The 18,424-nt window shown below is 48.7% G+C and overlaps 1 protein-coding gene across 3 annotated transcripts in view; it reads left to right on the forward strand.

The window, feature by feature from the left end:
• LOC109883903 (FTO alpha-ketoglutarate dependent dioxygenase) overlaps window positions 1–18,424 on the forward strand; it is a 184,003-nt gene that overhangs the window by 14,995 nt on the left and 150,584 nt on the right. For 2 of the 3 annotated variants that reach the window (XR_004210909.1, XM_031831238.1), the window contains exons 2-6: window positions 7,659–7,736; window positions 8,694–9,750; window positions 11,870–11,998; window positions 16,653–16,732; window positions 16,929–17,072. Coding sequence is in view for 2 of the 3 variants with exons in the window: in XM_031831238.1 (XP_031687098.1) it covers window positions 7,659–7,736; window positions 8,694–9,750; window positions 11,870–11,998; window positions 16,653–16,732; window positions 16,929–17,072 (1,488 nt within the window). In the remaining variant the exon portion in view is untranslated. The remainder of the gene's footprint in view (window positions 1–7,658; window positions 7,737–8,693; window positions 9,751–11,869; window positions 11,999–16,652; window positions 16,733–16,928; window positions 17,073–18,424) is intronic. The other variant, XM_031831239.1, reaches the window with a different exon arrangement.

Consider the following 18,424-nt stretch of genomic DNA (forward strand, 5'->3'; position numbering starts at 1 on the left):
TCCATAATAAAGCTATGAACACATTGTATTGTCTTAACTGTAGGAGAGTGTTCAGGTAGCTTACTGACCAATTCCCTGAGCAGGCCCATGCCCCGTGGCTGACTTCTGTTGACCTGTGTCCTGTTAAGGAGCTACATTGTGTGACCAGTGGGCCACGCTGCTACCTTCCACAGCAGAGATGTTTCTCTAACTGTTATTGAACTGTTTATTGTCAGAGATCTCCAGTCTCTGTCTCTCTGTCTGAGAACAAAACGTCCAATTCAGGTGTGACCAGACCAGACCGACAGACCGACCGTCCGTCCTCCAGGAGGAGGGAGCAGGAGGCTGAGTCTTGGCTGGCTGGGCCCCAGCAGCGGGACACCCTCTGGGGCAGAGTATTTAACGCTCCACCTGCTTATCGATCCTGTCCTCCAGGCGCGTCAGCGGACACAGGGGAGGGGGCAGAGGGGGGCATGGCAGACCCCAGCCTCAGCCTCCGGTATCCTGGCTCGGGTCTGTCCTTGACACGGCCCGTGGGACAGGCCTGGAGGACACCTTGGCCCCGCTTCTAGCCCTCAGTCTCCCCCGGGCCGCCTGCACTTTACAGAGCCATATTGATTTTGTGGCTGGGCAGAGAAGTGTGGCCGGCTAGCTAGAGAGCGAGAGAGAGAAAGAGAGGGAGGAAAGAGACTGATAGAGAGAGACACGGAGAGAGAGAGCGCTCTCTAAAGCACTTCTCCTTGACTGCACCTCAGGACGCGACCAGGCTGTCAGAACAACTTGATGGCCCCAGCGCACCCTGCTGAAAACTGCTAATCACAGTCTTTCAATCAATGCTCTCCTTCCCCTCCCTCCGTCCCTCATTCCCCCCTCTCGTTCCCTCACCTCTCCCCCAACAAACTGGCCTGTGTCTGAATCTGAATACCTAGGGAATGTGTGTCAGTGTTAAAATGGTCCATTCTGCCTGGAAAACAGCTGACCTCATGAAACCATGTTGTCATTTGTAGGTGAAAACTAAAAAGCTTTCTCTATCGACATAATCGTAATGGAAGTGTTATGGCCTGCCCACAAAATAACAATTAAAGCCAAAGTGGCGAACACCCTTTACTTTTCTGCTTATGTAAGGTAGGGCATACCTCTTAAATATCTGTTCTGCTCTGCTCTCCTCTCGCTCGCTCTCTCTCTCTCTCTCTCTCTCATTCTCCTCACTCGCTCTCCTCTCCAGATTTGACACCTTGGGTAAAGGTCATGGAAACATAGTTTTCTCCTTCTAGGTGTAGATGAGTGTGAAATAGATGTTGACACCATGGACACATTGAAAAGCACTTAAATGGACAGGCCTTGTATGTGCCAAGATGTCAGTGTCTAGGCTTACCCCAGGTGTATGTGTAAATACTTTGGGGTGAATCATCTTTCTCTCTTTCTTTCTCTCTTTTGCTTTCTCCTAACGCCTGACAAGGTTACACCTGCCCGTGGCTGTGTCACGGATTGGGTTTAACACTGTGAGAGGGGCCTGGGGGGAGAACACAAAGGGCTAATTGAATGGCTATTTAAGCTACTTGACTGTCTTCCCTAAAGTGATTGTCATTGTGGGTGTGTATACATTTCTGAATATCAACCAGTATGATTGTCTATAGTACTATGTGCTTTGTGTGTGTGCTTTGTGTGTGCCTATAGTGTGTGTGTGTGTGTGTTTCTGTGTGTGGGCCTATAGTGTGTTTGTGTGTATGTGTGTGTGTTTAAATAATGATCCTTGGTGATCACACAGCCTGCGGTGCTGGTAATGTTATTAGATCCGTGTTCTAAACAGGGTGTGAAAGGTCTGCCCAGGCCCAGCTCCATGCAGCATCACACCGGCCCTTTAAATGACTTGGCCCCGGTGTGTTCAGATAGATGGATGGACATATTTTAATATGAATGATTCCACCCCCTCTCTGACCTGCCGCTAAGTGAAGTGAACAATGTCCCCCTTCAGCCCCAAACAACAATTAGTGAGGAGAGTGTCAACGAGGACTAGTTGGCCATTTTTCATCATCTACCTGAATGGATCTCTACTGAAAATATCTACTCAGTGTGCGTGTGTGTGTGTCTTCCTCAGTGTGTGCGTGTGTGTGTCTGCCTCAGTGTGTGTGTGTGTCTGCCTCAGTGTGTGTGTGTGTGTGTGTCTGCCTCAGTGTGTGTGCGTGTGTGTGTCTGCCTCAGTGTGTGTGTGTGTGTCTGCCTCAGTGTGTGTGTGTGTGTGTGTCTGCCTCAGTGTGTGTGCGTCTGTGTGTCTGCCTCAGTGTGTGTGTGTGTGTGTGTGTGTGTGTGTGTGTGTGTGTGTGTGTGTGTGTGTGTGATAGAGACTACTGAGTTGAGCTGCTGAGGCAGGACACATATGAAGATACATGTTGGTGATCAGCTTTTCCTCTCGGGCAGGAGGAGCATCGAGGCTCATCATGTTCTACTGGAGCTGTGTACTATTGCAATACCTTTTGACATATTCAATAGAAAAACTATATTTGACACCTACTATTTAGTACATGAGCAAGTGACCACCTGATCTGATCAGGATGTAGCCAGACAGATGAATATGCATCCCCACCTCCTGGTCCAGTGTGTGGGTGTGGGGTTACACATTATTACTGCCCTGTGTGGCCTGGTTCTCAGGTCACTCAACAGATGTTTCAATCAGTTAACCATTTATTACACTGTTCAGTCACTTATCACTTACCTCCCATCCATAACCATTAAAGTGACCGCTGACCAGTGTGTGTGATTCTGAGAATGCATTATGCCACGATTTGTCGGAAACAAAATGTCAAAAGGCAGTTAAAGTTTTGCTTTTCTTTGAATGGATAGTGCTTATTATGTCCCGGGGCCTAAATGTCAGTTAAAACAACCATGTAGCCTAGGGGGAAGGGAGGGACAGTGTCAGTGTGCAAGGAAGTGTGTGTGAGGGATTGTGTGTGTGTGTGTGTGTGATGGCACCTAGGTGATGTGTGATCTCACCGTGGTTCGAAGCAGTCAGAGACATGCCCTGTGTATGAGGTAGCTACGTGCTGTTTGTCACCGATGTGGAGGGAGTCCAGGTGCCTGGGGGTGAAGGTTCATGGGGCTGGGGGGTGGAGGTCCATGGGGCTGGGGCATGGAGGGCCTGGGGGGTGGAGGTCCAGGGGGCTGGGGGGATGAGGTCCATGGGATGGAGGTCCAGGGAGCTGGGGGGATGAGGTCCATGGGGTGGAGGTCCAGGGAGCTGGGGGGTGGAGGTCCATGGGGCTGGGGCATGGAGGGCCTGGGGGGTGGAGGTCCAGTGGGCTGGGGGGAGGAGGTCCATGGGGTGGAGGTCCATGGGGCTGTGGCATGGAGGGCCTGGGGGGTGGAGGTCCAGGAGGCTGGGGGGTGGAGGTCCAGGGAGCTGGGGGGAGGAGGTCCATGGGGCTGGGACGTGGAGGACCTGGGAGGGGGTTGTCCAGGGGGCTGGGGCGTGGAGGACCTGGGGGGTGGAGGTCAAGGGGGCTGGGGCGTGGAGAACCTGGGGAGTGTAGGTCCAGGGGGCTGGGGCGTGGATGACCAGGGGGGTGAAGGTCCAGGGGGCTGGGGCGTGGAGGACCTGGGGCGTGGAGGACCTGGGGGGTGGAAGTCCAGGGGGCTGGGGCGTGGAGGACCTGGGGGGTGGAGGTCCAGGGGGCTGGGGTGTGGAGGTCCAGGGGCCTGCAGGGAGGAGGTCCATGGGGTAGAGGTCCATGGGGCTGTGGAGGTCCATGGGGCTGTGGAGGTCCAGGGGCCTGGGGGGTGGAGGTCCAGGGGCCTGGGGGGTGGAGGTCCAGAGGGCTGGGGCATGGAGGGCCTGGGGGGTGGAGGTCCAGGGGCCTGGGGAATGGAGGGCCTGGGGGGTGGAGGTCCAGAGGGCTGGGGGGGTGGAGGTCCGGTGACTACCCACTCCTTACTCCTCACAGCAGGCTTGTTGACTCAGGTGTGAACCTCATCCGTTTGGTCTCTCTCTTCACCCCTCCCCTCCCCCGGTCCGACGTGGGCACTCCCTGGCCTTCCTGCCATCCTCCTTACCACTGGCCGCCCCACACCCACTCCCCACATTCTGCGATGGGGTGCCAAATGAAAATGGGGCGGAAGCGCATTTGATGTCTTTGCCTGTCTCCCTGTTTGAGGCTGATGTTCTACAGGAGACTGATTCACCGTCACTTTTGCAGGAGGAGACCATTTTCTGAAATCGGTGTCACACAAGTACCAATTGTTTGCTTCCAAAACAAAGCGCTCTATTAGGCAGCTAACTCTCAATGCGTCATCGTAGGGATGAGAGGGGGCTGGGGTTGGCTCTCAGTAGAACGCCATCTACTGGTTGGAGGTCTGGTTCCACATACACCCCGACTTTGGTTCTGATTGTTACAGCATAGCAACCCGAGTCAAAACCAGTCCATTGGGACCCCGGGTTGCTCAGGGTTATGCTGGACCCATGGGGGTAGTCCTCAGAAAACCACCCTCTCAGAGGAAACAAGCTCTTCTCCACTGCCACCAGCAATTTTGATGTAGACACATTATTTTCTATTTTGAGCCATAATGATCTAAGCACTGGACATATGAATCTACTCATTAAAGTGTCAAAAATCTAAAATACCAGCCGTTTGATTTCCCTCTCATGTCCACATCTGAGAGAACAGAGCCCCTATTTATGTGATAAACAGTCTGGCCAAGGGGACTTTAATCCCGCCAACAGAGAGAGATTAGGAGCAGCATCAGATATATCACTCAGAACAGACGACTGGTTACAGTAAATCATCCATGTCATTGTTCTTATGGGATTGGTAATCTGGTTTCTAGCAGCGTCTCTAACTGACAGAGAGCCTGCTCTGATATACAGGGAGATGAGAGGAGAGAAGGAGAGAGGAGAGGAGATGAGGAGAGACAAGAGAGGAGGAAATGAGAGCCCATCTGCTACAGAGGGCTGGGGTTGTCTTTTTTTCCTGTGGAATTTCTGAGTGGCTTGATGTATTCGACATGTGCATGACAGCCTGGTTGTGTGCGATTGGAGCTGAGGAAGTGTGCTATCCAGCCCAGTTGTGTGTGTGTGTGTGTGTGTGTGTGTGTGTGTGTGTGTGTGTGTTTGTGTGTATGCCTACATGCACATCACACAGGGCAATGTGCTCTAAGGTCAAGTTGGCAACGGCCTACCAACCAGCCTTGTACACACATACATACAGGAACAACACACACTGGTTACACACATAGGAAACCATGAATAGTGTATGTTGTTTTGTGTTGTAGGTTCACTCTGTCTGTGGACCAGTTTTCCACTCCTTTTGTGTGTTCCACTCTAAATAGAATAACTTAGAGTGCCGGGTTGTCTGGAAGCCCATTGTGCATCCTGATTGTGTTGATGTTGGTGGTGTTGTTGTTTGTGTTGTTGTCAGTGTTTTTGATGGTGGTGATGTTGTTGGTGGGGGTGGGTTTGTTGTTGGTGTTATTGGTGGCGTTGGGGTTTGGTGGTGGTGGTTTTGGTGTAGTTGGTGGTGGTGTTGTTGGTAGTGGTGGTGTATTTGGTGGTGGTGTTGTTGGTGTTTGATTGTCTTGTGATGATGTTTGGTGTTGTAGTTGATGGTGGGGGTGGTGGTGTTATTGGTGTTGGTGTAATTGATGGTGTTTGTTGGTGGTGGTGTAGTTGTTGGTGTTTGGTGGTGTAGTTGATGGTGTTGTTGGTGTTTGGTGGTGTTGTAGTTGATGGTGGTGTTGTTGGTGTAGTTGGTGGTATTGTAGTTGATGTTGGTGGTGTTGTAGTTGATGTTGGTGGTGTTGTAGTTGTTGTTGGTGGTGGTGGTGTTGTTGATGTTGGTGTTGCTGGTGGTGGTGGTGATGTTGGATGGTGGTCTTATTGGTCTTGGTGGTGTAGTTGGTGGTGCTGTTTGGTGGTGTTGATGGTGGTGGTGTTTGGTGGTGTTGTAGTTGATGGTGGTGTAGTTGTTGTTGGTGGTGTTGTTGGTGTTTGGTGGTGTTGTAATTGGTGGTGGTGTTAGTGGGGTTGGTGTTTGGTAGTGTTGTAGTTGATAGTGGGGGTGTTGGTGGTGGTGTTATTGGTGTAGTTGGTGGTGTTGTAGTTGATGGTGGTGGTGTTGTTGGTATTTGGTGGTGTTGTAGTTGATGGTGTTGGTGTAGTTGGTGGGGGTGGTGTTGTAGTTGGTGGTGTTGAGGTGGTGGTGGTGGTGTTTGGTGGTGTTGTTGGTGTTTGGTGGTGTTGTAGTTGGTGGTGGTGTTGTAGGTGTTTGGTGGTGGTGTTGTAGTTGGTGGTGGTGTTGTTGGTGTTTGATGGTGTTGTAATTGATGGTGGGGGTGGTGTTGGTGTTATTGGTGTAGTTGGTGGTGTTGTAGTTGATGGTGTTGGTGGTGTTTGGTGATGGTGGTGTTGTAGTTGGTGGTGGTGGTGGTGTTGTTGGTGTTTGGTGGTTTTGTAGTTGATGGTGTTGTTGGTGGTAGTGTTGTAGTTGGTGGTGGTGTTGTTGGTTTTTGGTGGTGTTGTAGTTGATGGTGGGGGTGGTGTTTGTGTTGGTGGTGTTGTAGTTGATGGTGTTGGTGTTGTTTAGTCTGCAGATAAAGCTGTAGCCCCCTGAAGGGAAATCTACTAACAACATAAAGCTAATAGGGTCTCCGTCTCCCATACTGACATTTCACATTTTCCTCTGTATTCATGCACATACCTTCTGTTTGTCCACTTTTTGATCCAGCCCTCTTTTGAGTCATTCAGGACACAACCTTTTTAAGCGTACACTTTAATGTTCTTAACAGGACATTTTATTTCACTCTAAAAGTCAGGACATATTTTGGCGGTCGGGACTCTCACATTCCCCCGCGTCCCGCATGAGGTCTCTGGCATTATTAGGCCGGCAGAAATGTGAAACGCATGTAGTAAATGTCTGGGAATATATACGAGGCCTGCTGTCCTTAAACCTCACAGCCTTCACTCTGCTCGGAGCTTTGCTCACTGCTGTTGCGGGGAAGCTGTGCGGCAAGGGGTGGGGCGAAGCGTTCACACCGGTGTCCACAGCACATTTAAAGGTTTAAAGGCAGGAGCGGGTCACTGACATGGCACTCTCGCCCGCCGGCTCTCAGCCAGCCAGTGGCTGACAGGGGTGTGGGGTGTGGGGTGTGTGCACCTGTGGGGAGAGGATAAAGGACGGAGGGACGCAGACGGGAGAGATGGATGGAGGGAGGGAAGGAGGTGAGGGGAGGGGAGGGGAGGGTTCGGCACTTGTGAAATTTATTTGGGTATCGCAGTTTTACGCTGGTTGCCATTGGATTTACAGGTCGGAATGGAATGTGAGCCAATGAAAGGGCTTTGATCCTTCCACCAGGTTGGGTCTTTATAGGAGGGAGCCAGTACGCAGAACGCAGCAGGGCATTCTTTATAAGGTTGTGAAGAACCTCACTGCAGAACCCAGAAATCATAAAAATGTGAGACGACAATGAAGCTAGGGGACTATGGGATATCATCTGGGGAGGTTGAATTAAATGGGATGCTGATGCTTCACAGTCTCAGTTTAAATGTAGGCTAATGCATTCGTCAACTCCCAAAACCCTGAATTAATCTCTTCTTCTCTTCTATCGTACATGTCATTACCTGTAAAATCATCATGATGTGTGCATCTTTGCTGACCTTTGTACTGACCTGTGTATGGTCTCCTCTTCTCCAGAGGCGCAGGCTGCTGCAGGAGCTAGGAGACCAGCGCATCCCCTACCTCGGGCCCTCAGACCATGGCTTCCAACAGCTGGTGAGTCAGACAGTCAGGCTGGTCCAGAGTCCAGACCACTGTTGACCTTCTGTCACCCCATTGCCGTTGGTACTAGTCCAGACCTTCTGTCATCCCACTACCATTGGTACTAGTCCAGACCTTCTGTCATCCCACTGGTACTAGTCCAGTCCTTCTGTCATCCCACTGCCATTGGTACTAGTCCAGACCTTCTGTCATCCCATTGGTACTAAGCCAGACCTTCTGTCATCCCACTGCCATTGGTACTAGTCCAGACCTTCTGTCATCCCACTGCCATTGGTACTAGTCCAGACCTTCTGTCATCCCACTGCCATTGGTACTAGTCCAGACCTTCTGTCATCCCATTGGTACTAGTCCAGACCTGTCATCCCACTGCCATTGGTACTAGTCCAGACCTTCTGTCATCCCACTGCCATTGGTACTAGTCCAGACCTTCTGTCATCCCACTGCCATTGGTACTAGTCCAGACCTTCTGTCATCCCACTGCCATTGGTACTAGTCCAGACCTTCTGTCATCCCACTGCCATTGGTACTTGTCCAGACCTTCTGTCATCCCACTGCCATTGGTACTAGTCCAGACCTTCTGTCATCCCACTGCCATTGGTACTAGTCCAGACCTTCTGTCATCCCACTGCCATTGGTACTAGTCCAGACCTTCCGTCATCCCACTGCCATTGGTACTAGTCCAGACCTTCTGTCATCCCACTGCCATTGGTACTAGTCCATACCAAAGCCTTCTGTCTATCCCACTGGAGACAGAGGACTCAGCACTTGGAAAGATGCTTAGTTCATAGGCAGAACCATAGAATTAGAAGGAACATGGCTAATTATACAATATTTATGTTGGATGTTTGGTCTGTGTACTTGTTCTCCATCAATTGTTTCTGGAGATAGAGACCACTTTACTCATAGCAATCAGAACAACAGCTAATTGATCTGTGTTTGTCTGTTTTCCAGTGGGAGACTAGCTACTCTGGCCTGGCTCTGCGGCGGTCCTGCTCCCTGCCTGAGGAGCTCCATGGTCGGGTGGAGGCTGCTCTGTTCACCCTGCGGCGGAGGGGCTGTTTCCTGAGGGACCTGGTGAAGGTGAGGGACCGAGACGTCTTCACCGCCGTGTCCCGGGTGCTGCTGGGTCAGCCAGGAACCACCTACCGCTATCTGGACACGCGGCTCTTCACCATCCCCTGGCACACAGACGAGCAGAGAGGAACCTGCTGCGACCCAGACCTCAGCGCCGCCTGCAAAGCACTCTGGGAGCTCAACTGCTTCTTTTGCTCTGATGTCGGAGACAGGAAGGAGGGGGATGTTTTCAAGCAGTGCAGGAAAGAGTTGGTTGGTGCTATAGAGTCTAAACCCAGTGTAGAAGGAGACACGGAGTCTAAAGATAGTGAGGAGTCCAAACCCAGTGATGATGGAGGAGACTCTGAGTCCAAGCAGAGTGAGGAGGGAGAGACTGAGTCAAAGACTGAGTCAAAGCACAGCGACGATTGGGACATAGAGTCAAAACACAGTGAAGAGGAAGGCTCATCGTCCAAACAGGATGCAGCGTGGGAGTCAAGACACGGCGACGAGATGGGAGATAAGAAGACTAAACAAACTGAATTGGGGAGTCCAACGGCGTCAAAACAACACAGTGAGGGAAAACACACGGGCTGGAAGCACAGGCCAGCTGGCAGCACAGAGACAGAGACCACAGTCCTAGGCCCTCAGGAGAAGCCTGTGGCTGAGCTAAAACACAGTCTCTCTGGGTACCACATTGAAGATGAGGAGGATGAAGACCAGCAGAGTGGCCAGGGATGCTCTAACCTCAACCCTGCTAAGACATCCTGTCCTGGCCCGACCCAGTTCAACGTCACCCTGCTCAACTACATGGACCCAGCAGCTATGAGCCAGCTGAAAGAAGAGCCGTATTATGGGATGGGTAAGATGGCTGTGGGCTGGCACCATGATGAGAACCTGGTCAGCTTATCTCCTGTGGCCGTCTACAGCTACAGCTGTCATGACGATGACAAAGGTGAGGGTCAAAGGTCATACAGAATAGTTGTTGTATATCACTGTCAGTAGTGGTGGATCCCCGTCAAACTAGACCCAAACTTCCTCAAAAACACCCTTTAGTCTCACTTGTTATCCCATTTTTATCACTCCACCCACAACCCCTTAGAAGTAGCTATTTTCTTCTCCACTGTGATGTCATTTTGAGCTACTATCTCTATCAGATGCAGGTAACAGCTAATGTTGTGTATATGGCCCTACAGCAGCTCACTTCCAACAGCTATACAGCATTTATCTCAGACACGGCCTCCAGTGAGCCAGCCATCAGATCTATCAGCCTGATAGTGTCAGGGCATTATCAAATGTCATCACAGGCTGCCTCTGTTCTGTTCTGACAGGCTGGGATGCCTTATCGCTAGCAGGGCCAGGGGATGAGGGAAGATCATCAACACACACTCTCTGGGACACATTCGGGGGCTAAACACATGCTGAACGGCACACTACAAAACTCCAACAAATCGCCCAGCCTTATCACTCAATGATCTGATCTAAGTCATTTCCTCCAGAAATGATCAATGTGTAATTATCTGATATGGAATAATGAGTGTCTGCTTTGATTACTGGTTCTAGACTGTACAGCAGTAGTATTGAGGCAGTATTGAGGCAGTGGTTAGCCTAGATGTTCTATCATAGTGGGTCTCAGCCTGATTTTATAGGGCTGATATGAGTGTATCTTTTTTGATGGAGTTCATTGCTATTGAATCAGTGATCGTCTAACAAAATTCTGATTGATCGACCATGATCATATTTTTAAATCAAATATTTACTCTGTTTATGACCAAGGTGCACAATCCCCTTTTCACATGACAATACAGTTCACAACCATATCTCAGCCGCCTTTGCAGCGGGCCAACATCATTTCAGAGGGATTGGCTAAACAGAACCACCTGCTGTAGAGTAAAAGTCTGTGGAGATGATTTTTTCTGACCCTTGACCCCTGGGAACGCTGGCTTCAAACAGCACAGGACCGACCAGGCGGGGCTGTAGTCTAGGTAGCCTGTTCTATCTGCAGCTGTGCCTTTCAGTTTGTAGGCCAAACTGACCCCACAGCACCAGACTTCACAGGCAAACCTGACAAAGTTTAGCAGCACTGCTCGCTAACCCCGCTGTGCATTACTCAAGAAATGCTATGTTCACTTTGGGCCAGATCGTTCTGAATACTCCCAGAACCACAGAGATGGAATTGTTACCATGCAGAATGTTTTTTTACGAGGGGGCCCATGTTTTTTTACATTGTTCTCAGCCCGAGCCGCAGTCAAAGCCCCTCTCTCTCTCTTTCTCAACTGAATAATTGAGCTGTTTTACATCCCACAGTCTGGTACGTACAGTAACCAGTAACCTTCTAAGCATGTTTATTTGCACGACGCCTGTCTTTCTTTGACACGCTTACTTTTCATGTCAGGTCTGGGAGAAGTCTTGTATTTGTCTCTTTTTCCCAAGGCTCTGTCTGGTGTTTCAGAATGGTTTTATTTAGAGTCACCCAGCTGCTCTCATCCGGAGGTATCTGGCTTGGCGGCGGAGTGTTTTCCGGCTGGAAAGACCACAATGCTCTTTACTCCAGCTCCAACACCATTCCCATCCTGGGTCCTTTAGGAGCAGTGTCATTAACGGCTCTCTCAGAAAGCGCTGGCTGGAAATTGAGTTACTATTTGTCCTCTGCTGAGCAAAGGAGAAGGCCTGATTTACCTTGGGGCTGAGAGAGGCCCGGGAAGACTTTAGTATTGATTTATGCTGAAGGGTGTGGACCTAACAGGGGCTGGGTAGATCTCGTTTTCTCACCATGCCTCGGATGGAGGACAGACGGGGAGAGGCTGGGTGAGAGGCTCGGTGAGAGGCTCGGTGAGAGGTTCAGAGACTGGCTATGGGAGGAGAATAGTCCCCACTACCCTGTCTGTCTGCTGACCCTACACCCACTAGCTACCTAACATCAAATACTTTTATTAAAAAGGCTGTCCTCTTGTACAGAAACTGTGATGAAGACACAAGTTGTACTGAGAGATAATGTAACAATATGCCTTGTCTCCTATTGTATATTTGGTTCTGATCTGACTGACCTAAGTGGTGGGATTGTTTGTGTTTAGCAGGTGTGAGCTCGGAGGAGGGTCCTGCAGAGAAGGGCTGCTGGAGGATTGGTCTAAAGGTGGCCTGGGACATCCACACCCCTGGACTGACCCTCCCACTGCAGTCCGGAGACTCCTACTACCTTAGAGGTACTAGAGCATGCACACCATTCCTTCTACATGACATCTCTAGTCTGTGTGAGATTTACACTTGATGTTCTAGTGTGTTTGGTTTACTGTGTCCCTACTGACCCATAGAAGCAGGATGCACTCCAGACTCTCGCTCGCTCTCTTTCTCTCTCTTTTCTCCCTTCTCCTTTTCTCCCGCTCTCTCTCTCTCTCTTTTATCTATCTCTCTATTTCTCGCTCTCTCATCATTGTGTTAGTCTGAACCCAACCCGACCAGAAGCCCTGTTCTGTTCTGTTACGCATGTAGCTCGGACTCTGGCCTGCTTGTGTATCTGAAACCCTAAGGTTCCATGTAATTGCATGCATTAGAGAGGTTAAGAAAACCAAATGTTATTTTGTGAAGTCCTGTGACCCGGTGCTGTTGCAGCGGTGCTGGTGGTGTCTCTATGGAGTGGAGAGGACAGGCAGCGGGCCATGAGGGTGTAAATCAGACCTTAATGCTGATGGCTACAGCAGATGCCTTCCCCTTTCATCTCCGCCTGCTGGGTCAGGCTGCTCTTAGCTTCTACAATACAGGACATGGCTACACAGCTATTATTGGCTACCACTAGCTTCCCCATCACAGCAGCACACCATGTCCCTCACTGTGTATGGGTTAGGACCTCCAAGACATCATTGTGTGTATTTGTCTGGGATCGTTGGTGAAATATGACTGCATAGTTGTTTTGGACACATACGAACAGACACACACACACACAAAGACACAGGCAAGAACATGCAGGAACAGACTCATATTCATATTCAAAACATGTTGATTTGAGTAGAAACCATGAGTTGGAGTGACCTCATGGGACATAACCCAGACAGGATGAGATTTGTCACTTTCAGTCCAGGCATGATAACAGAGTGATGGCCTGCTCTAGAAACACCATTGTAATTGGACCTGACTGAGCTGGATCAATGGGGATTTATGTTCCAGTTTGGAAGATCCCTACAGGATCACTATGGTACTGTAGCAGCTCACACAGTCAGTCTGTCTCAGTCCTACACCTGGATCAGGTACACAGTACAGACCCTAACTACTGTAATCAACCAAGACTACAATGCCTCGACAAGGGACAGAAATAAAAGCTATCTTTGTGATGCCTGTTGACTAGTGGCTTTCTGCAGTTTTTTTAATGTTTTATTATTATTTAAAACATTTTGTTGTAGTTTTTGCCCCTTTTTGCTGCACTGCTTCCTGACACACTGCTCGCTTAACCCGGAAGCCAGCCGGACCAATGTGTCGGAGGAAAGCTGGCGACCGAAGTCAGCGTGCGTGCGCCCGGCCCGACACAAGGAGTCGCTAGAGAGCAATGGGACAAGGACATCCCAGACGGCCAAACCATCCCCTAGGCTGGGCCAATTGTGCACCTCCTCATGGGTCTCCCGGTCGCTGCTGGCTGCGACACAGCCCGGGATGGAACCTGGGTCTGTAGTGACGCCTCTAGACAGTTGCACCACTCGGGAGGCCCCTGGCTTGGTGGTGTTTTGATAAAGAACGTGCCCATGTACCATAACGAACACCATCATTTCTTTTAGGCACCGTTAGTCAGTGACTCAACCTTTCAACTGTTAATGTTGTGTGTAATATGTGTGGTTAAAAAAGAACAATGCAAGTCTGACACCGAGCCTGTTGGGTAATACGATTTCCAGCTCCCAACTCACGAGGGACCTGAGAAAGAGTTGACCCAATAAATTTAAAAGCCTGCTGCTTCCTGGAAAAAGGAAGGGGACAAGTGGCAACAGATGAGGGGGTAGAGAAAGAAAGATAAATATTTATTACAGAAATTGAGTTTGTCCCCCCAGTGCCATCAGACTGTGGAGGACCAGATTGATGGAGATCATTTATTATTGGATATAAACTGTTTTAAAGACGGGAGTCATTCCCCCCAGAGACCTAATCCTTCACAATCTCATCAGAGGATAACACAGAACAGTGGGGGAACTTGTTTTGTTTGTCATGCTCTTTTTCAGTTCTTTCCCTCACGACCTCATAATAATATCAATCTTCCTAAAGCACTTCACTGTTTGACTTTCAAATCAAAGGCATTAGCCAGCCACACTGCTCAAGGCGGGGTGTAAATATGCACATGTGCTGTGATTGACAGCTCTGTAATGGCTAAATTAATGATTTGTTGTGGAGCAAATAATAACAGAGCTGGGCGACATCTAAACACACAAACAAGCTCGTGGTCTGACGGGACTGATACACTCGAAACAGCAGTTGGGATCGGATCAGGATCTCTGTTTATTGGATAAATGTTTGTTGATATGAGACCTGACAGTGTTTGTTGATATGAGACCTCCATCATGAGGAATGAGATCTGACAGTGTTTGTTGATATTTGTCACTTTCAGTCCAGGCATGATAACAGAGTGATGGCCTGCTCTATGAGACCTCCATCATGAGGAATGAGATCTGACTGTGTTTGTTGATATGAGACCTCCATCATGAGGGAATGAATGAGATCGGCTGGTGTTTGTTGATATGAGACCTCCATCATGAGGAATGAGATCTGACTGTGTTTGTTGATATGAGACCTCCATCATGAGGGAATGAATGAGATCTGACAGTGTTTGTTAATATGAGACCTCCATCATGTGGGAATGAATGAGATCTGACAGAGTTTGTTGATATGAGACCTCCATCATGAGGGAATGAATGAGATCTGACTGTGTTTGTTGATATGAGACCTCCATCATGAGGCTATGAGATCTGACAGTGTTTGTTGATATGAGACCTCCATCATGAGGGAATGAATGAGATCTGACAGTGTTTGTTAATATGAGACCTCCATCATGAGGAATGAGACCTGACAGTGTTTGTTGATATGACACCTCCATCATGAGGGAATGAATGAGATCTGACTGTGTTTGTTAATATGAGACCTCCATCATGTGGGAATGAATGAGATCTGACAGAGTTTGTTGATATGAGACCTCCATCATGAGGGAATGAATGAGATCTGACTGTGTTTGTTGATATGAGACCTCCATCATGAGGAATGAGATCTGACTGTGTTTGTTGATATGAGACCTCCATCATGAGGAATGAGACCTGACAGTGTTTGTTGATATGACACCTCCATCATGAGGGAATGAATGAGATCTGACTGTGTTTGTTAATATGAGACCTCCATCATGAGGAATGAGATCTGACAGTGTTTGTTGATATGAGACCTCCATCATGAGGGAATGAATGAGATCTGACAGTGTTTGTTGATATGAGACCTCCATCATGAGGAATGAGACCTGACAGTGTTTGTTAATATGAGACCTCCATCATGAGGGAATGAATGAGATCTGACAGTGTTTGTTAATATGAGACCTCCATCATGAGGGAATGAATGAGATCGGCTGGTGTTTGTTGATATGAGACCTCCATCATGAGGAATGAGACCTGACAGTGTTTGTTGATATGAGACCTCCATCATGAGGGAATGAATGAGATCTGACTGTGTTTGTTCAATGAAGTAGAATAATGCTCACATTTCACTGATCCTGCTGCTGGACAGAGATTGGTAGATAGAGGACCTGGCAGTCTGTTTAGTTGGTGTGGAGCAGCAAATGTGTTTTTATGGTGCATCAATAAATGAATGCTAGAACATTGGTCGCCACGATTACCTATTTGTATCTAGCCTCTCAATAACTGCATAACGCTGCAAGATAGACACATGTTCATTATAGTCATACTGAGTTGGTGATGCAATTGTTCACCATCTTGCTAGATCCTCCAAAGACGCATAGGGCTTGTTGCATTTATTCACGTAATAATGGAGTCAGATTGATAAATGTAATTTATTATTATTCAACATAGTTTCCACCTACATAATGGTGTGCCCTAATGAATACACCCATGCCCTAACCTGTCCTGAACCACTGACACCTTGAAACAGGTCACTTTTCAGTGAACAGTGGTACACTTGAGAGGCTGTACTATTGCACTGTTAACAATCTAATGGCCAACACTTAACATGTTTGAAAATAAATAGATCGTTAGCATAAATATTAGCATTTCTGATAAACAACAAAAACACCCCCGAAACGGGATAAACCAGTTAATGAGAGGCGTTGCAACTTGTGGCTAAAGCTGGAACTAGGCCATCACACACTTACCTAGGAATCCAGTGTATCAACAGTGGTGGTGAGCGACTTACAGGAGCAATTAGGATTAATTAGGATCGATGTGCTCAAAGGCACATCGACAGATTTTTCAGGTAGACTCTGGTGATAACCAGACTCTGGCATCTGTGTTGTTATTTAATAGAAGGCGTTGACATTTGATATGTTTAGCGATAGCATTGTTAGGTTAGCAAGAAACGGTTGAAACGATCCATCTGTTTGAGTGGGGAGAAAGGGTTCGACAAGGTGATAACTCAGGCACATCATAACAAAGAGACTAAAGTTATTAAACAGACATTTCAATTATACTGTCGATCTTCATTCCACTAGTGAACAAGTGTGGTGTGGCGTCTCGTGTCCTAACAAAGGTTAAAACAGAATGAAAACATGTGGCATTTGTGTAGGCCTATATTCATAGTAAATTGTTGTGAACATCATTGCCTCTTAATTTTTGTGATAGTTGACTGGTGTTGGTTGTGTGGTGACTATGGTGTGTCCTCCTCTGTCCCCAGATGACCTGAACAGGACCCATCAGCACTGTGTTCTGGCTGGAGACTCAGCCCGCTTCAGCTCTACACACAGAGTGGCGGAGGTGAGAGGGGCCTGGGGTACACTGGGGGTTTGGAGACCCTGCCCTGATTCTAATAATGATTGATTTATTTTATAGGATACCGTATATTCCATTACCTTTCTTTAACAGATTCTACCTTCTAGAATTCCAAGAGGCCCTCATGCTCCCAGAATACATGCATTATTTCCCAACCTTTTTTGAGTGTCTGTCCTCACAGTGTTCCACCGGGACCCTGGACTACATCCAGTCCCGCTGCCGGGAGGCCCTGTCTAACCTGAGCACAGACCCAGAAACAGGGACCCACAGCCTGCTGTCTCTGCTGCCAGCTACCCTGCAAGGCTACGAGGATATACACAATGAGGTGGGTGTGTGTGACTGTGTGTGACTAACTTATGGGGTCCTACGATAGGCCTAACTTTGTGTCCTACCTACACTCTTAGAAAAAAAATTGCTATCTAGAACCTAAAAGGGTTTTTCGGCTGTCCCCATAGGAGATTCCTTTGAAGAACCCTTTTTAGTTCCAGGTAGAAACCTTTTGGTTCCAGGTAGAACCATTTTGAGTTCTGTTTACACAGAGGGTTCTACACGGAACCCAAAAGAGTTCTACCTGGAACCAAAAAGGCCTATCCTATGGAGACAGCCAAAGAACCCTTTTGGAACCCTCATTCAAGGAAAGGGTAGTTGTGTATAATCGTTCCCTTTCTATTTTCGGTCACATAGCCAGGGTTAAGGCCCTTCCGTAGGAAAATAAAGAGGTTGTCAACATTTAAGTTGACATCATTCATAGCTACCGTGGGTAATTATGTTATGGGAGAAATATTTCATAAGTCCAGGTTGCTCTTGTTTGTCTAAGGATCGAGATCATGGCCCCTTTCACACAGAACAATCAGTGAATCTGGCTCCGGGGCCCTGAGACCCTATGGGGGCCGTTCACGCTTTACAGGGGCAGCTTGCTCAATACAGCCTTCTGCAGCCCAGCCTGCCCCTGACTGCCAGGGGCTAATGGTTAAAATAGCACTTCACCTCTCCCCCTCTGTATGTGTTATCCTCACTACTCCCAGGTAACCACAGCAGCGGGCCGAGTCAGGAACCACACGGGACGCCATGACAGATGAGCCTGGCGTGAGGTTGTTTAAAGGTTGTAGCCAGTATTAATTATTCAGACAATATGAGAGAGCGAGAGAGAAAGAGACAGACAGAGAGAGAGGTATAGAGAGGGGTATAGAAAGAGATATAGGGAGAGGCCTAGCCAACACCTGGTCTCCATCGCAGAGAAAGAGAGAGAACACCTGCTCACAGCGCAGCACCACAGGATTACCCAGTGTAGGCCTGGCTGGGGGGCGCACACCGTTTATTTAGGAAAACAGGAGGCTATTTATAAAAGGCTGGGAGAGGAGGGAATGGAGCTCTCTCTCAGGGGCCTGGAACCTGGTCTACTCTACCTGGCGTCCCCAGGACCACGATGATGGATTGGGCCATTTGTTCTGAGTTGCCCATGAGGGCAGAACACCCACTTAAATGATGTGTTGTTGGCAGAGTTATTTACTATGGCGGCTAGTTTTGGCGGTTAGCGGGCGCATATTGCATGGGTCGTGTTTGACATGGACGACCGTAGAGCGAACAAGCAGAGGCTCGTCAGACAGGCTGACCTGACCAACACCTTATGGGCATTTCTTTAAAAAGTGATAAACAGGAGATCGACCGGCCGGCCGG

The sequence above is a fragment of the Oncorhynchus kisutch genome, linkage group LG8 (assembly GCF_002021735.2).
Source record: "Oncorhynchus kisutch isolate 150728-3 linkage group LG8, Okis_V2, whole genome shotgun sequence".
Classification (NCBI taxonomy): Eukaryota; Metazoa; Chordata; class Actinopteri; order Salmoniformes; family Salmonidae; genus Oncorhynchus; species Oncorhynchus kisutch.